General features: G+C 45.7%; 3 protein-coding genes across 4 annotated transcripts; all 3 read right to left on the bottom strand.

Moving 5' to 3' along the window:
- Positions 1-16: 16 nt before the first annotated feature.
- LOC114867098 (uncharacterized) lies at positions 17-2,828 on the bottom strand. 2 transcript variants are annotated; one of them, XM_055504799.1, is made up of 7 exons: positions 2,318-2,828; positions 1,908-2,246; positions 1,702-1,812; positions 1,596-1,630; positions 1,370-1,513; positions 657-772; positions 17-522 (listed from the first exon to the last, which is right to left on the bottom strand). In XM_055504799.1, exons 1-6 carry the CDS (start codon positions 2,541-2,543, stop codon positions 677-679), a joined length of 951 nt encoding a protein of 316 aa, XP_055360774.1. In that variant the 5' UTR covers positions 2,544-2,828; the 3' UTR covers positions 17-522; positions 657-676. The 2 variants fall into 2 exon arrangements, with proteins under 2 accessions (XP_055360774.1, XP_029025284.2); XM_029169451.3 differs by having other exon boundaries at positions 17-772; positions 2,318-2,827.
- A 191-nt stretch (positions 2,829-3,019) lies between these two features.
- LOC114851336 (uncharacterized) lies at positions 3,020-6,144 on the bottom strand. Its single transcript, XM_029143112.3, has 6 exons — positions 6,007-6,144; positions 5,600-5,763; positions 5,177-5,524; positions 4,987-5,094; positions 4,828-4,862; positions 3,020-4,744 (listed from the first exon to the last, which is right to left on the bottom strand). The coding sequence occupies exons 2-6, from the start codon at positions 5,637-5,639 to the stop codon at positions 4,622-4,624; spliced, it is 654 nt and encodes a 217-aa protein (XP_028998945.1). The 5' UTR covers positions 5,640-5,763; positions 6,007-6,144; the 3' UTR covers positions 3,020-4,621.
- Positions 6,145-8,603: 2,459 nt separating this feature from the next.
- On the bottom strand, positions 8,604-10,096 carry LOC114851335 (uncharacterized). Its single transcript, XM_029143111.2, has 6 exons — positions 9,993-10,096; positions 9,546-9,884; positions 9,373-9,414; positions 9,185-9,292; positions 9,062-9,096; positions 8,604-8,958 (listed from the first exon to the last, which is right to left on the bottom strand). The coding sequence occupies exons 1-6, from the start codon at positions 10,036-10,038 to the stop codon at positions 8,857-8,859; spliced, it is 672 nt and encodes a 223-aa protein (XP_028998944.1). The 5' UTR covers positions 10,039-10,096; the 3' UTR covers positions 8,604-8,856.
- Between the last annotated feature and the right edge of the window lie 7,765 nt (positions 10,097-17,861).

Below are 17,861 nucleotides of genomic sequence, written 5' to 3'. Positions count from 1 at the left end.
AAAGAGACAGAAATATAAACGAGGAACTAATTTATTTAGGTGAAACAACCAGTGTTTGCCAACTCATAGAATGTCTTGGTGACCTTTGCAAAGACAAACAGCTTGTACTAATGTATTCATAGTTAGATGGTGTCAATTAGAGCATGACATGAAATGACATGACAATTAATTATGATTAATGAGAACACAACCATATAACGTACTGTAACACACTCAATGTGCCCTACACACACTTAGAGATAGGTTACTTTCTAAGATCTCCCTCTAGTGGACACACAGGGAATTACATTAAATGCACCCATACAATACATTACGTACTACATCAAATGTAGACAAAATTGTTTAGCAAATGTGCAAGTTTATAGAAAGAAAGAAAGCCCATGTTTGTCATTATCACACTTGGTACATTGTCACAATGAAATGGGTTGTCAGCGTTTAACGCATCCCCAGTGGGAGCAGTGGACACACCTGGAGCCAGAGGCGGAGCTTGAACCTGGAGCCTCGTGCTTCACAAGCCGTGTTCTACCAACAGAGCAATAATGATCGAATTACAATATAAAAGTACGTAAACAGACATAAAGACAGAAACAAAACACCGGCCTAATGCAGCAGGCCTGCGTTGGGCTGGTTTTCCTCCACGGTGAGGGTTGATTAACCTGCGTAGACACACTAGAGGTCAGTGTTGGACCAGTGCCTTGGTTCTAGCCTCACTGGGATTCAGGGTTTCTACTGAACCATGGCCAAAGTCCTTCCCTGCACAGAGTTGGTTTGCCTGAGAAAAATGATGACAAGGTGTCAAACGAACAGAAACACATAGCTCACTCTGAACACGTGTGCGTTCACAGGAGCCGCAAGATGGAACCAAACAAAGGAACAAGCTCCTGGTGCTTTGCTTGTAAGTAGAGTGACGCACAAACACACAAATCTACAGAAAAGCTCTCGTCTCTTTTTCTTTTGAATGAATTCAACAAGTTTTTAACACGCAGGCTTCTGCGAATCAAACGAATCAAAAACCACCGCTGCTAAATAACTATTTATAAAATTATTCACAAAACAGAATGTTTCTCTACATGAGAAGATACTTAGGCAGGAAATAAAAATGTGTGTTATAATTCAGAAATGTGGGCAGAAATAAGCCCCCGTGTTAGTTAGTTATTATTTCTTCTTATTATACAATTAGTTAGTTTTGATTTGCATACTTATACTTTAGTAGAAAATCCCCAACTTAGCGACAAAAATATACATGATTGCTGATTATTTTTAAACCAAACAGCAGGAAACTATTGCAGGGGGCAGACCATCCGCCTCCATCACTGTGTGTGTCAAACATTGATAATGACACACAAGAATAAATAAAAATGTCAATTACATTGGTTCCAGGTGCTTCCTCTGCTCTGGTGGCTGAATAAATTGCATTGTTCTCCACTTTACTTTCTGATGCAGTGCTGAGGTTTCTGCTTGATTTCGGACGAAAGCTCACTACTGCATAGTTCAGATCATCCGATCCCTGACTCTATGAAAAATATTAGAAAAAAAAGATCTCATGTAACGGAATTTGCAGGAGAACGAGGCATTTATATGACATCAAACTTTACCCTGGTGTTTTGTGGACTGTGTTCTTCTGTATGATCTAAACCAGAAACACAGCAGTCCATTAGTGTTTGCTAGGGGTCAAAAAAGACATATCAGTCAAAAAAATACCTTGAAGCTTCTTGATTCTGACAACCAGACCAACGATGAGCAGAGTGAGGAAAACAGTCAGACCACCAAAGATCCCAGAAATCTGCTTTACAGCTGTATATGAATCTGAACCTGTTACATTTTACAAATATTTGTTAAAATTTATCATGAAATTCTTTAGTTCCACAAACATTTTAGATAAAAAACAGGAAATTCATGACTCTTACCTTGAACCTCTACGTACGTTGCGCTGACGATGACTGGGTCTGACCCTTGGTTATATCCACAGAAATATAATCCAGAGTCAGACAAATTCACTCCCTTGATTTTGAGGAAGAGCGTAGAGATGTTGGTTGTTGCTTCAAATGTGAGACTGGTAAAGCCTCCGCAGAATGAAGCAGGTTCAGGAGGACTGAACATGAAACAAATGCAGGCAGGCTTCAGTTTCTTGACGGCTCGGAACCATACGATCTGGGTTTGAGCTGCAGAAAAGTTGGAGCACAGCAGCGTGACGCCGTCACCAGGTTGAACGTCGACAGCGTGAAAGTCAAAGGCACCGATCCAGCCTGAGGCACCAAACACTGTATGAGGTCACAGCACAGAGTTACAGAGGATGGTCGACGGTGTTAGTACTTACAGACACTGCAGAGAAGTAAAGCTGGTACCAAGGAATAGTTCCTCATTGTCTGTGTGATCGTGTCGCTGGGACAAGTCTTTACTAAACTCAACTGGAGCTTGACTTTAAAGAGGCGGATCATTTCCTCTGTTGGTTTTTGTACTGTTGGACGGCCCTGAACACAGGCCTGCACACAACAGGGTCTCATGAGGTCTGAAGGCGGGCGCATCCTGCTGAACAGCCTCATACATGCATACACACACACACACACGCACACACACACACACACACACACACAGACACACACAGACACACACAGACACACACACACACACACACACACACACACACACAGACACACACAGACACACACAGACACACACACACACACACACACACACACACACACACACACACACACACACACACACACACACACACACACAGTCTTGTTTCATATCTACATCTACGTGGGGACTCCCCATTGAGATAATGCCTTCCTTAGCCCCTTATCTTTACCCTAACCATCACAAATAAAGGCGGACGTCTAACTTTGCTCTAATCCGAACCAAACCTCAATTCTAACCACAGCCCTAAAATCACATCTTGACCCTCAAAAAAGACCGGTGGGGACCTGCCAAGTGTCGCAGACGTTGTCGCAGTGTCCTCACCTTGATAGCAAAAATATGGTTTATGGTGTCCACGTTGCAGAACATGCACACACACACACACACACACACACACACACACACACACACACACACACACACACACACACACACACACACACACACACACACACACTTATATATATTACTTAGATATCAGATTATAGCTTCTGCAGGTGTTACTTTCATTTGAAGAAATGTGCAGTTGTGAACCGTGTGGGTGACATTGTTTATATGAGTGGCAACAGCTGCATAGTGAAGTGTGACAAAGCATTTCCTCCACTGTCATCTTCACTGATCCTTATGTATGAGAGAACTTGATGAACTTACTGTCTGTTTTAATTCCTTATATTGATTTTTGTTGTAATATGTAATTTAACTTTTTTTTTTTACGATTTAAGTGATAAAAAAAATAGTGTGTATTAAAATAGATGAAGACCTCATTTTTGCAGTTCAGTGCTCAGGTTTTAATACCGCCTTTTTTAAAAGGGATTGGACCAGACAGCGCCCCCTGCTGGAGGTGCAGTGAACCTCAGCGTGGTGTGCAGAGGTACCCTAATCTCAGACAAATGAAACTCAGGACCTGGGTCTGCCTACGTCGCTATACTCCTGGATACGAGACTTTCTCACCAACAGACCACAAGTGGTGAGAATTGGGAACCACACATGATCCACCCTGGTCCTAAACACAGGCACACCACCATGACTGCTCTGCTATATGTTCGTAAAGGTCGCAGACGACACCACAGTCGCGGGTCTCATATCGGAAAAACCATGAGACACGCTACAGAGCCGAGATCCAGCGCCTGGTAAAATGGTGCGAAGGCAACAGCCTCACCCTAAACACCAGCGAGACCAAGGAGGTGAGCGTGGATCACAGGAGGAAGCGGACGACAGACAGCTCCTCTCCTCATGGACGGAGAAGAGCCGGAGTGTGTGGAAAACATCAGATTCCTGGGAATCCACATCACACGTGACCTCACTAGGTCTCTGAACATCTCCTCTCTGGTAAAGAAGGCCCAACAGCGGCTCTTCTTCCTCAGGAAGCTAAAAAAGGGCCTGAAAGCGTCTCCTTTCAGGTGCTCAACTTCTACAGAGCCACAACAGAGACCTGCGTCTCTACCTACTGTAAAACAGCTGATGGTCACATGCAAATCACATGATTCTACTGTTTTTACCTCTTCATTCTGTCGCTATTGCTTTTACTTCTTTACCTTGTTTTAACTTGTTAGGCCGAGTTCTCCAAACCCAAACCTATAATAACAATAATGAGAATAAACTTGATTCTGATTTGTTCTTTTCCAGTTGACACTGACATTTACCCCGTTTGTGCTGCAGAGCAGACACGTCGTAGGAAACCTTTGACCTAACAGGCCTTGTGCTTTTCAACTCGTCTGCTCAAACCACACAGTGTTTCTCTTCCTGTGAGGCGAAGCGTACTGTACCTCAGACCAACTGCTGCAGATCTCCATCCAACCCCACATCAATAAGTGAACGCTAAACGGATGCTAAAATGACTTTGACTCAACAGTAGGTTTTATTAAATGTCTCAGGACACTGCACAACTTGAACACAGAATGTGTCTCGTAACGTGACTGAACAGTGATGGCAGCGGCTCATGAAAAGCGTTGGTTTCTGCAAAACCATTCCTCTCAGTTTATTTGGTGGCAGCGTAAACAAGATCTGTCTCCAGCTCTCTGTCTGATGCAGGTCTGTGGTTTGTCTTTGGCTTCAGTTTGAAAGTCACTGCAGCATAGTTCAGGTTATCAGAGCCCAGAGTCTGGAGATAAAAACATACATCAAATGATTCAAACCAAATCACACATCGATATAGAGAAAGAGGTAAAAATGAGACCTGATTACCTCACTGTGTTGTGGATTCAGTTCGTGTTCAGGAGCTACATCACAAAATCACCGTGTCAGTTCACTGTTTAAAACCGTTGCTCTCAATATTTTCTTGCCAAATAAGATGTTTTGCACGATTTAACTTTTACTTGTAATTTTAATTCAAGCTATAATTACCTGAATGTTTCCTGATTTTGAAAACCAGAATAACGATGATTATAAAAAAGACAAGAATCACTCCTGCCAGGATCATTATGATCAACTTTGGCATTTCGAAAGGCTTTTCTACAAGAAACACAATTAAATGAACATCTGTCCTTTTTACATCATGGATACAGATAAAAAAAAGTCAGACAAACAGCCTTACCTTGAGTTACGTTTAAATAAGTGGCATGAACAATCACTGGTTTTCTATTCTCATTAAATCCACAGAAATACAGTCCAGAGTCAGATAAATCCACGTGTTTGATATTAAGGAAGACGGTCACAATGTTGGATGTCATAGTAAATGTGCCATTTTGAAATCCATCACAGATCGTAGCAATGCCATCAGAGCTGGTCATAAAGGAGATCCTGGTGATGTTGGGTTCACTGCCCAGTTTGAACCAGATGATGTGAGATGGAATACTGGTAAAGTTGGTACAGTTCAGTGTAACCTCTTCACCACGTTGGACCTCCACAGTGTGAAACTCAGACACTGAGACAGAGATCCAGCCTGAAATAAAGAGTTAGTTAATAATTTAAGTTGCGGTAATAATTTGAAAAACGAGGCATAAGCTGGCACACTCACCAAGGATGCAGAGGAAAACCGTTAGCGAGGCAAAGTTCATGATCGTATGCACCGGTGCAACGTTACAACTGAACTGTGCTCCAGTGAGGGTGGTCTGAATTAAAACGTGAAGAGGTCGGGCTTTCCTCTGATCTGCGTGTTCAGACAGCCAACACAAACGCGTTCTGAGGGATGGGTGAGGAAAAAGATCTGCATTAATGAAACTGTAGACGATGAAGGTTTGAACCATGTTTTGTCTCATGAACCTTCACCTGCACCGTTCTTTGCCTCCATCAACTGTTCTATGTGGTAGATTTATTAGTCATATTTACCAGGTAGGTTGAAAACAGATCATTGACTCATAGGAAACCTTAATACTAAATTAGATATTAAATTAACCACACCAGTAGCGCGGGCTCAAAGCGTACCTGCCCAGTGAGACTGTGCTGATGTTAGCGCTTCGCTTCGTCCTTCACCTGCTGAGGCCCGACGAGATGTGTCGCATCGTTAAACTGTGCAGCCTTTAGCGGGTGGATTGTGCGACAGAAGGCTGTGCAGATGTCACACTGGTTAAATTATGTTTCACAAAAAAGCAGAGTCGCGAACACATATATTGTATTGAATGTGTGACCCGTGATGACGGAGCTGCAACAGTTCGGCATTGATTTACCGCTAACTGTTTTATTTTTTTGCCAATGCAGTTGAAGTGCAGCTTCAGTGGCTCTGATGACAGATGGTGGATGATAGTAGAGGTGTGACTTTGACTACAGGCCTGCAGACACCACGTGTTTGGCCTCCAGTTTGTACCTGAGCGATGCTCTCGAAGCCACGACTGCACACGGACGTGCTGCAAAACAACCACAGGCCGTTTCTCTGGTTCTGCAGCACATGTTGCTGTTGGCTCCTCATTACTGACATAAAGCAACGGAGGTGACACTCCTTCAAATGATCTAATAATTACTATAGTTAAGAGCCAAATTCACGCAACAGAAGCCTCAGGTCCCAAATCTTGCACAGTTCTCTAGAAAACTGTGATACAGCGCACAAACAAATCTGATTACGTCATTATCAGTGGAAGGTAAACAATGTGACCTGCTGTTTGACAGCAGAGTAAAAAGCCACTAACATTAGCTGAAGAACAACTCTAATCATGTGAAACTGCTTCATCGTCATATCTTGCACTCTTTCAGACCAGCATGCTCACGGCAGTCTATCATTTCTTCAAAATGATAGACTGCCTAGACAAGTAAATCTCCTATTGTCTCCTAAGTTACAGTATTAGGACCCCCTTGGTCAATAAATATGATTTTGTCTCTTTACTTTTTATTTAGGTTTCTCGTTTAATCAAGTTGTGTAGTATTTTACAATTACAATACATTTTTTATTGTCGTTACTGAGGCCCAAGAGCCTCGACAAACTCCCATAGAGTGCAAACGCTGCCTCCCAGAGGACAAGCAGAGACATGACGCTCCCTGGAAGAGGGAGGCCTCTGATTGGGCCCTTCATTCATTCTTGGCTGAGTGATTTGAAACTGATGGATAATAGTTTGTCTTGCAGAATGTTAGTGTACAGCCCTGTGGACCTGGAGGTTTGCCCTACATGTTGTATCGCTGCAGTGGTTACAGGACTCACACCAAATGACATGAATGACTCATGCATGTAATTAATAAAGCGAGTGTTTTCAGACGAATAAAAGAGACAGCTGTTATACTAAAACTGAAACACATTTATGGAGAAGGCCTAAAGTGTCATGAGGTACCTGCTTGAAGGTTCCTGACTCAAACAACTAAAACAGCAACGATCACGAGAAGGTAAGCAGCCGGACCAGCGAAAATTAAGCTCATCACAAACAAATGTGTTGCTTTGTATGACTCTGAAATGAAATGAACAAATCTTAAATTGGCCAAACAGTGTTTACAATATATGAAAATGTACTTTTACTTTTTTTTAACTTTGAAACTCTGTGTCCAAGTTTATTCACTGCCTGTTTACAAGATGAAGAAACATTAATGAATCACTGTATTGTTTAACAATAATTTTAAATAGTTTTTTTTACTAATATCAGCTATTCTAAAAGACAAGATTCTAAAAGTGTTTTAATTCTGAAATACACTCCACTGGGGGTCAATTTCATTTCATTCTTTCCATTATTAAATCCATCACAGAATTGAGCTTTTCCCTTAGATGAGGCCATAGAATAGATGCAGCTCACATTGGTTGTAGTGTTCAGTCTGGACCAGACCTGAGACTTCTGAGTTACTTACTTACTTACTGATGCTGCAGATAATAACAGCACTGATCCAGATGACGGTCTTCATGCTGCCACTGCTTGTAGCTCTGCAGTGTCTCTAATATGACTCCAGGAAGGAACTGTCTACTTTAGAGGTGGAGCCTTTGTAACTGACCACATTCATGATACCATTAAAACCATTAACAATAATGAAGTGGATCCTTAAAGATGGTGTTGTTTTTTGACACAAATGGGGAGAATACGTCAAGGAACAGCTACTAAGGCCGACAAACAAAACCCTCATGAGGGAAACAACCAGGCGACAAACAAGGTGATGGATCCAAATGCCATGATCACAGGCAAACAACGTATTATATAGAGAACCTAAACACACCTAATGCAGAATATTAGTAACTGATGAACACAAAGCTGTGGTGTAACTGTGGCTATCCCCCCTTTTATGAGTTCAATTAAACAGTTTCATCTTAATTTATTAAGACTAATACAGTGACACTGCAGCTCCTCCTGACTCTGAAGGCTGAGGTTCTTTAGTTTTAATGTTTCCCACCTACTATACACAGGTCTACAGTCTGTGCTACAGTGGGTGAATTCACGTGCTCTGTGTCACCAACATGTGGCCAAAAACTAAGATACTGAATATATTAGGAGATATTTTTATGTTTTGTGGTTGTTGCTAAGAGGGAGAGAACACAACCCAGCTGAAGGTTTAGTGGTTGAGTCTAATACAGGCAGTGCAGTTTTCCAACCACAGCAGAGCTTTAGACAAAACAGTGGAAGAAAAATGTTAGTATTTATTTTAGAAACAGATCAACAAACGTAAAACTGGATGTTTGCTGGTAAATAGTTGTATTCCTACTCTAGCACATGTAATAATGTTGTAAACACTTTCTATATTTATTTACTATGATTACTAGGTTTCTTCATGACAAATTAACCATAAATTCTCATAAGCGTCAGTCAGACTATATTTTCAGCTTGTTATAAATCAGTCCTCACTTTGCTCTAAACTGTTTGTTGCTTCTTCACTCTATCTAGTAGCAGAATACACAGCGTTCGACTCCACTTCTCTTCGTCTTTTTTTTGGACAGAAACTCACTGCTGCGTAGTTTAGGTCATCAGAGGCTAGATTCTGTAGAAAGGAATAATTAGTCACTCATTTCACCAAGTGGAAGTATGAACCAATGACAGGACATATGGTTAAATAAATGAAATAAATTAAAAGATGAGATCACCTCTCGCTGACGTGTTTTCTGTTCCTCATTCTCAGCTAAACAATAAAAATCAATGACATAACATTAAAGAAGATGTAAAAGATAAATAAATGCATGAGAGAAGCTGCTGTTGTCATGACGTACCTGTTTGAAGTTTCCTGAGTGAAACAACCAGACCAGTAACGATCATGAGAAGGAAAACAGTCAAACCACTGAGGATCAGGCTCATCACACATGTTGTTTCATACGTCGCTAAAATGAAATGAACAAATCTGTTGGCAAAACAGTGTTTGTAGTATCTGAAAACAACAATTAAATCAAAAGAGCTTTACGTTGAGACTGTGTGGTCAAATCGTCTTGAGTTTTTTCACTGCCTGTTCACATTATGGAAAAAACATTAATGAATCACTGTCTTGTTTGACAATAAATTTCAAACAAGTTCAATTATGAACTATTCTAACAGACAAATAAGAAGAACAGAGAAAACTGAGTTTCACATTCTTACCTTCAGCATTTAACTGTATCACATAGTAAGTGATTTTTTTTTTTTTTAAATATTGACAGAAATACAGTCCAGAGTCGGATAACTCAACAGTTTTGATTGTGAGAAACACAGTATTGTTGGTGCTGACTCCCATTTCATACTTTCTCTTATTAAATCCATCACAGAAATGAGCTTCATTAGATGCGGTCATAGAACAGATGCAGCTGGCTTTGTTTGCATTAATCAGTCTGGACCAGATTATCACAGCATCACCAGGCCGTGTGGGGGACCACAGTGTGACACTTTGACCAGACTGGACCTTCACAGTCTGAGACTGAGCCTCTGAGACAGAGATGCAGCCTGAAACAAACAGCACAGACAACGTGAGTTAGTTGTTACAGATGTTAAAGGATTGTTTTTAATTGAATATGATCCAGATGTTGAGAGCGACGTGTTGTTGGTACTTACTGATGCTGCAGATAACAACAGCACTGATCCAGATGAAGGTCTTCATGCTGCGACTGCTTGTAGCTCTGCAGTGTCTTTAATATGACTCCAGGAAGGAACTGTCTACTTTAGAGGTGGAGCCTTTGTAACTGGCCACATTCATGATACCATTAAAACCAATGATAAGTGGAATCTTTCCACCATGAACATGAGGAATCATCGCTGCATGTTATCATTTCTATAAATTCACTGCTGGACTTTTAAATAATGAATCTCCAGGTCAAATGTATAAGTTGATACTTAAAGCTGGTTCGGTTTGGTGTCAGCTTTATCATTTTACTCATCTACACGATATGAGTGAGTTTAGCATTGAAGCAGAAGTCAGAGCAGCAGGTTTAGATGACGCTTTGTGACTCAGAGGTCCTTTATTGTGTAAACCAGCAATAATAATAATAAAAATGTACACCTTAAAAGCATAATTCATATTTAGGTTTCTGTGACTTTGGGAGAAACTCTTCAAAAGTTATTAGATATCAAAGAATATCTAACAGATGCTGGAGGATGATTGATCTACAGTATAAGACAGTATAAAATAAAGTACTTATAACTCTAATGCCAGTTGATACAAGTTTATAAATTACTTTGCCAAAGAAAACCAGTCACACTGACAACGATCCCCATCATCAGGTTTGTTGCTTGAATGCTGTACTATATAATATTGTGTCCATAGAGGCTATTACAGTATCAAAATGGTTTAGAACATAAGAGATGAGGCCTCGTCTGTGCCGTGTTCATGAGTGACTAAGCTTTTTTTTAAACATTTCTTCCTCTTATCAATATCAGAGTCACTCTAGTGCCTTTTGTTCCTCCTTTGTTCAACCCTGAACTATACAGTAAATAAAGCTGACAGGTCTGAGTACGTTAGCGTGGATGAGTAGATGGCAGTGATGTTGTTACTGTAGGTTTGTGTAAAGTATAGATATATACATTTTCTCTATAATTAAGTGTAGTTCCTGTTGGTCTATTAAAACAGGAGGAGTTTAAGACTTCACATCTGAAGTCTTCCTGTTGTGCACTTTTAGATGCTGTCTCTTCCTGTGTAGTGTGTATCTCACACTTCCTCTGTCAGACCATTAGTCCATGATGTTTTTCTCAAAATGTACAATCTGTTATTGGGTTATGACGATGAGAAAACCTGGGCAGTCTCTTCCTCTTCTGTGTACATATTAGTTACTCGTCCCTCTTGTTATAAGTTCGTCCTCTGTGATGCATTAAACCTACTCAGAGAACAGCCACAAAAGTCAAACAGTGACATCAGCAGAAACACATATACTTTACTCTTCTCAGTCAGCTTATTTAAATACAGTATGTATTTAAACTATGTTGTACTGTGTTTTGAGCAGTTATTTAGTAGTGCTGATCTTCTGGAGTCCTAGGGGCCTCATGTACAGTACAAAGGGTGGTTACTTACAAAAACTGTGAGTAAGCACGAATCTATGCCTATATCTATGTCAGATGTATCAATAACTAGGTGAAGTAGAAACGTGCACAGATCTATGGTAGCTCCCTGGATGGTTTAAGTACTTCTCTACAGCTATTGGTCTGTTGGTGGCACTACGATGTGAAACTGGGAAACTGTTAATAATGTGAAAACAATCATTAGTCACACAAATGTTAAATAATTAATATACAGCTCCATGTCTGCAATTAGATGAGAGGAAATAAAAATACGAGCAAAGAGGTGCAAACACATATTCTATAACAAGGGCTCTAGTCCTGTAAGAGGCCTCATTAGAGCAGGGGTCGCAGACACAGAAACATGAGTTTATAAATGACAAGAGTTAATTTGTACAGATGCCCAATAAAAAAACATGTAAACCTTGTAAACACTGCCCCTACATTTATAATTACAAATACTATTTAAAGGGCTGCTAAGACCCACAAACAGAACCACAGGACGGAAATGCAAAACCTGAGAAAACAGTGTAAATATGCAGTAAATTAATAAGGAACAAAAAGGAGGAAAGTAATCATAACTCAAAACCACTGCAGAGCAGGGAAATACTACTCAATATGTCTAAACTTAAAACACACAACAAAAGAACAAAAACACATGTGGACAAGCAGGACATGAACACAAAGCGGGACGACACAATTAAACCAGGCTATTAACCCAAAAAAATTAAACTAAATCAAGTTAATTACAGGCAATGACAAGACAACAAACCAAGAGGACACTTAAACAAAGCGAATCCAGAGGGCCCCCTGTCTGCATGGACGCAGAGACGCAGCTAAAAAAACGTTTCACTCCAATGACTCCTTCCCACATATGAATTCATATGACGTGTTAAACCTGCCCATTGTCTGCTCAGACACATCCACAAACATCAGGCAGCGACTGAGGGAGTAACATCTGTAGCAGCTGGAGTCTGCTTCACATGCTCAGTTTGTTTCACGCTGCCTCGTTCGTCGTAGTCATTTCTGTAACTCTTTGGCGTCTGGAAGGAAACTGGCAGAGAGGTCTCACGAACTGTGCCGCACCTGAAACAAAAAGACAGGATGTTGTCAGCTTTGTGTTACTGCATTATGAAAGGTAGAGGCGTATGTGTGTCTCGCAGAGGAGAAAAACATGTCTGACGTACTGCATGTCGGCATCCGTCAGCCTGAGTTCAGTCTGTTTTTCCTCAACAATTTACATTCACAATAAACACTTTTCAACTATTTTAAGTCTAAAACATAGATCAGTTAGATCAAATGGTTACGTTTATTCTGCATGACCAATGTACATGGTAAACAGGGGTTTAAACTTCAAAACTACTATAATAATTTTCAATTTTGCGAAAATGTTAAAATTGTTAAAGGTCCCAGCACAAGCAAAATCCACTTTTTAGGCATTCTGGTACATTTATTTGACTCTGGTTCATAATAACAGGTGTGTTAGAAGAGCACTTGCTACGTATTTAACATTTTTGCTACATTGTCCAATCTCGTCTAAGCTTGATTTGTTTCTTAGTTCAGTTACTGCCTAGGTCAACGGTAACAGGCCTCTCCCAGAACCACCTGTGGCCCAAACAAACGCCCTAGCATAGCTGTGTATCACAGACAGCAACGTGCTCCAGCGACACAGAGCTAAGCAGCCACTGCCACGTTACAAGGTTCTGTGTGGGCTCAGGTCCTCCACTGTGTCACACTCTCCAGACAGAACCATGAGGTCCATTCACCACTGCCGCATGTGTTGTTTGGGCCGTTAATGGGCTGTTAGCACAACATTAGTCGTTAGTGCACCATTAGCTGCTAGCTTTAGCCAAACATTAGCAGGCTGGATGCTGTGACCTGTGACCCCAATGACATCGTACACACTTCTGCGAAGGGACGCGACAGACCTCTAAAACAGCGTTTTTCACCAATGGGGCTGGAAATACATACTTTAACACGGGCAGCATGGACCGACCAATTGGAACTCCAATTCTACACATTCTAACCATCGCCCCTGGACAGAGACCCAGTCTAGTCACTAGACTAGTGACTAGACTGGGTCTCTGTCCAGGGGCCCATTTATTGTCCCTAACCCCTCCCAATGTAAATGTTAAATGTAAATGTTAAATGTTAAATGTAAATGTTAAATGTTAAATGTAAATGTTAAATGTTGGCCGAGTGTAAAACGGAATATTCATGAATGGGCAAGTAGACTCCGTCCCTACCCTCAAACAGCGCTGGTCTCAGATCAGAGACGCGAACTCAAACACGTCAAACAGTACGCATAGCTTCGCCCACATCTGACTCTGGATCGGTGCACGAAAATACTGGAGAGAAGCCTGAAGTCAAAGCCATCATGGCCGCCAGCTCCGACTCCCTCCCGTTGGGGGAGATTGAACGGGCTGTAACGGCAGGTGTGCGGGCTGAGGCTCCGCTTCAAACTGCCGTTCTGTCGTAAACACCATTAATGAGGAGTCAAGTAGGTTTAAAAAGAATATTTCTGTGGCGCCGGTGGAGAATTAGTTGGCTAACTATACTAGCTAGCCGAAGTTACGTCCAGGCTAAAAACAAAAGTTTCCAGATCAGATGTGGGCGGGGTTTGCGCGCACTGTTTGAGGTGATTGAGTTCGCGTCTCTGATCTGAGACCAGCGCTGTTTGAGGGTAGGGATGGAGTCTACTTGCCCATTCATGAATATTCAGTTTTACACTCGGCAAACATTTAACATTTACATTTAACATTTACATTTAACATTTACATTTAACATTTACATTTAACATTTAGCATTTAGCATTTAACATTTACATTTAGACTTTTGCACATTTAACTAAATGTGTCATGTTTCACGCCACATCCTGTTTTATTTTGTTAACTTCCCCGTCTCTGTCAGCTGTCACTTACCGGTTCCCAGTATCCACACCTGTTAACAGTTAATTAATCAACGCCAGTATATAGCCTCCACCTCTCACAGACTCCAGTTGCCAGATTGTCGAGTTTCCCTAGTTTCCGTACTCTTTCCAGCATCTCAGGTATAGCTTCTCGTGTTTTGAACCGTGACTGATTATCTGACCGTGAGTTTGTCTTATCCCTGTCTGTACTTCCGCCGAGACCGCCTGTGTACGAACCCTGCCTGGATATCGGACTAGAGATTGCCTGCTCCCTTGTGTACTACTTCACTGAACACTTCTGTGTATGACCTGACCCCGTCTGACTCTGTTTTCTAAAATAAACCTGTGTTAATCATCGCCTTGCCTCTGCGCTGTGCATGTGGGTCCGCCGCCTGCCCCAAGCCTGACAGAACAATCTGGCACGACTTGGACCCAGCCAGCGCCCAGCCTTCATCCTGGTCAGTCGCCGCTGTCTCTCCTTTTTTTTTTCTCCCTCTCTGTTCGGCTCCGTGTACAAGCCGCTCACCGGAGCAATGGATCTCGTTTGGCTAAGTTTACCGGAGGACATCCGTGGCGATCTCCAGGGCTTAGCCAGGAAATATGCGGAAGCACCCAGCCCCCAGGTTCGGCTCTCCGTGGTAGAACTGGCCATCGAGATACTGGAGGACGAATACTGGTGGCGTGACTACCCCGGAGTGAAAGCGTATTTCGATGGGCTCCGACTAACGCGGAGGGACTTGATACGCGCTCTGTGCGTATCGCCTGGCCGCACCTCCGTCGCCGCTCTGGCGGTTCCCGTTCCTGTCGCCGCTCCGGCGGTTCCCGTTCCTGTCGCCGCTCCGGCGGTTCCCGTTCCTGCCGCCGCTCCGACGGTTCCCGTTCCTGTCGCCGCTCCGGCGGTTTCCGTTTCCGTCGCCGCGCCGGCGGCTCCAGCCCAAGCGGCAGACGCCGCCGGTTCGGTTCACCACGCGGACCCCGCTACAGAGACCCAGCCCCTGCCGCTCTCAGCGCCTCAGACGACGGTCAGCCGCAGGCGCCCCAGACGACGTCGGCGAGGGCACGGCTCCGGGCCCCAGGGCCCAGAGACCTCGGTCGCGGGGACCGAGCAGCCCTCCTCTCCGGCGGAAGAGTCCCTTGGTTTTCCGACTGACTGTGTTTTGTTTATAGCAGGCATCCCAGATGGCATCGCACGGCAGATCCACCTCCACTGTTCTCCTCCGGTTACGTTCCTCTTCGCCCACCTCATGAACACCGCCGAGTCGGCAGCAGAGCAGGGCACGAGAGAACAATTGTTTGAGGAGGCTGCCGCTCTCGTCCTGAGGGAACCTGCCCTGCGTGAGGTCCTGCAACTCCCAGGCCTGCAGCCAGCATCCACACCATGTCCCACCTCTCAGTCAGGTCAGTCAAGCCACGCTCAGTCTCCAGCCCCAGTCCAGTTGTACGCCGCTCAGGCTCTAGTCCCAGTTCAGCCATGCTCTGTTCAGGCTCCAGCTCCAGCCCAGTCGTGCCCAGTTCAGGTTCCAGTTCAGCCTTGTCACGTCCAGGTTCCCGTTCATTCCTGCCACGCTCAGTTTCCAGTGCAGCCCTGTCATGCTCAGGCTCTAGCCCCAGTCCAGTCGAGCTCCGTTCAGGCGCTAGCCCAGCCGAGCCATGTTCAGGTTCCACCTCAATCGAGTCAGGTTCAGGTCCCAGTCCAGCCGCGCGCTGTTCACTCTCCAGTCCAGCCGCGCGCTGTTCAGTCTCCAGTCCAGCCGCGCGCTGTTCAGTCTCCAGTCCAGCCGCGCGCGGTTCAGTCTCCAGTCCAGCCGCGCGCGGTTCAGTCTCCAGTGCAGCCGCGCGCTGTTCAGTCTCCAGTGCAGCCGCGCGCTGTTCAGTCTCCAGTCCAGCCGCGCGCTGTTCAGTCTCCAGTGCAGCCGCGCGCTGTTCAGTCTCCAGTGCAGCCGCGCGCTGTTCAGTCTCCAGTGCAGCCGCGCGCTGTTCAGTCTCCAGTGCAGCCGCGCGCTGTTCAGTCTCCAGTGCAGCCGCGCGCTGTTCAGTCTCCAGTGCAGCCGCGCGCTGTTCAGTCTCCAGTGCAGCCGCGCGCTGTTCAGTCTCCAGTGCAGCCGCGCGCTGTTCAGTCTCCAGTGCAGCCGCGCGCTGTTCAGTCTCGGCGGCTGCAAGCAGCCAAACCGGCTCCAGAGTAGACGCCGTCTCAGTCGCTGCCGGCTCCAGTGAGGAGCCAGAGAGCAGCGCTGCCTGCTCCCGTGAGGAGCCGGAGAGCAGCGCTGCCTGCTCCCGTGAGGAGCCGGAGAGCAGCGCTGCCTGCTCCCGTGAGGAGCCAGAGAGCAGCGCTGCCGGCTCCGGTAAGGACGCCGTTCCTGTTCCTGTTCCTGTCGGCCATGTTGAGGCCGTTCCTGTCGGCCATGTTGAGGCCGTTCCTGTCGGCCATGTTGAGGCCGTTCCTGTCGGCCATGTTGAGGCCGTTCCTGTCGGCCATGTTGAGGCCGTTCCTGTCGGCCATGTTGAGGCCATTCCTGTTCCTGTCGGCCACGTAGAGGTCGTCCTAGCCCCCGTTCCTGTCAGCCTCGGAGTAGCGGTTCCCGCCGACCTCCAGGAGGAGGTCGCGCCGGCTGGAGTCCCTGCGGACCTCCAGGAGGAGGTCGCGCCGGCTGCAGTCCCTGCGGACCTCCAGGAGGAGGTCGCGCCGGCTGCAGTCCCTGCGGACCTCCAGGAGGAGGTCGCGCCGGCTGCAGTCCCTGCGGACCTCCAGGAGGAGGTCGCGCCGGCTGCAGTCCCTGCGGACCTCCAGGAGGAGGTCGCGCCGGCTGCAGTCCCTGCCGACCTCCAGGAGGGGGTCGCGCCCGTCGTAGTTCCTGCGGGCCTCCAGGAGGGGGTCGCGCCCGCTGCAGCTCCTGCGGGTCTCCAGGAGGAGGTCGCGCCCGCTGCAGCTCCTGCGGGTCTCCAGGAGGAGGTCGCGCCCGCTGCAGCTCCTGCGGACCTCCAGGAGGACGCACCTGCATCGGTTCCTGGCGGCTCGGCCCCGGCCGCACCTGCATCGGTTCCTGGCGGCTCGGCCCCGGCCGCAACTGCATCGGTTCCTGGCGGCTCGGCCCCGACCGCATCTGCTTCGGTTCCTGGCGGTCCGGCGCTGACCGCATCTGCTTCGGTTCCTGGTGGTCCGGCGCTGACCACGTCTCCACGTCTGTTCTGCTCCTTGGTGCCGGCATTCCGCCGGCTGGTACCTCGTCGGCCTGATGGGTGGCCTCGCCTTTGGCGCATCCTGTGGCGAGGATGGCGCTGCCTCCTGCGTCGTCGGCCACCTCGGCTGTCTAGTTCCGGGGGCGACTCCCGGCCCGGGGGTCGCCGTTTCCTGTGGTGGCGATGGCGTTGCTTCTGCCGCGGCCGACCGCCGCGCCCCTTGGCCTCCTGGAAGGGACAGTTTGGACCATTGTGGGGTTTTGTTTTGTCCCTCCTCCTGATGTCCTCCCTCCGCCCACCCTGCTTCGACATCCGGCCGGGGGGGGGGATTCAAGCCCTCCTCCTACGAC

Source organism: Betta splendens, chromosome 2 (genome assembly GCF_900634795.4).
Source record: "Betta splendens chromosome 2, fBetSpl5.4, whole genome shotgun sequence".
NCBI lineage: Eukaryota > Metazoa > Chordata > Actinopteri > Anabantiformes > Osphronemidae > Betta > Betta splendens.
Note: the sequence above shows the minus strand (reverse complement) of the source record. Positions and strands in the feature narration are given on the sequence as shown.

Excerpts from the sequence above, each read along its gene's own strand:
- LOC114867098 (XM_055504799.1), bottom strand. The coding sequence starts at position 2,543 with ATGAGGCTGTTCAGCAGGATGCGCCCGCCTTCAGACCTCATGAGACCC. Across the intron at positions 2,247-2,317 it reads TTTACTTCTCTGCAGTGTCT|GCTGGATCGGTGCCTTTGAC; the intron begins GTAAGTACTAAC and ends TTGGTGCCTCAG. Across the intron at positions 1,514-1,595 it reads ACAGTCCACAAAACACCAGG|AGTCAGGGATCGGATGATCT; the intron begins GTAAAGTTTGAT and ends TATTTTTCATAG.
- LOC114851336 (XM_029143112.3), bottom strand. The coding sequence starts at position 5,639 with ATGAACTTTGCCTCGCTAACGGTTTTCCTCTGCATCCTTG. Across the intron at positions 4,863-4,986 it reads CAAAATCAGGAAACATTCAG|CTCCTGAACACGAACTGAAT; the intron begins GTAATTATAGCT and ends TTTGTGATGTAG. Across the intron at positions 4,745-4,827 it reads TGAATCCACAACACAGTGAG|ACTCTGGGCTCTGATAACCT; the intron begins GTAATCAGGTCT and ends TTTTATCTCCAG.
- LOC114851335 (XM_029143111.2), bottom strand. The coding sequence starts at position 10,038 with ATGAAGACCTTCATCTGGATCAGTGCTGTTGTTATCTGCAGCATCA. Across the intron at positions 9,885-9,992 it reads TGTTGTTATCTGCAGCATCA|GCTGCATCTCTGTCTCAGAG; the intron begins GTAAGTACCAAC and ends TGTTTGTTTCAG. Across the intron at positions 9,293-9,372 it reads TTTGACCACACAGTCTCAAC|CGACGTATGAAACAACATGT; the intron begins GTAAAGCTCTTT and ends ATTTCATTTTAG.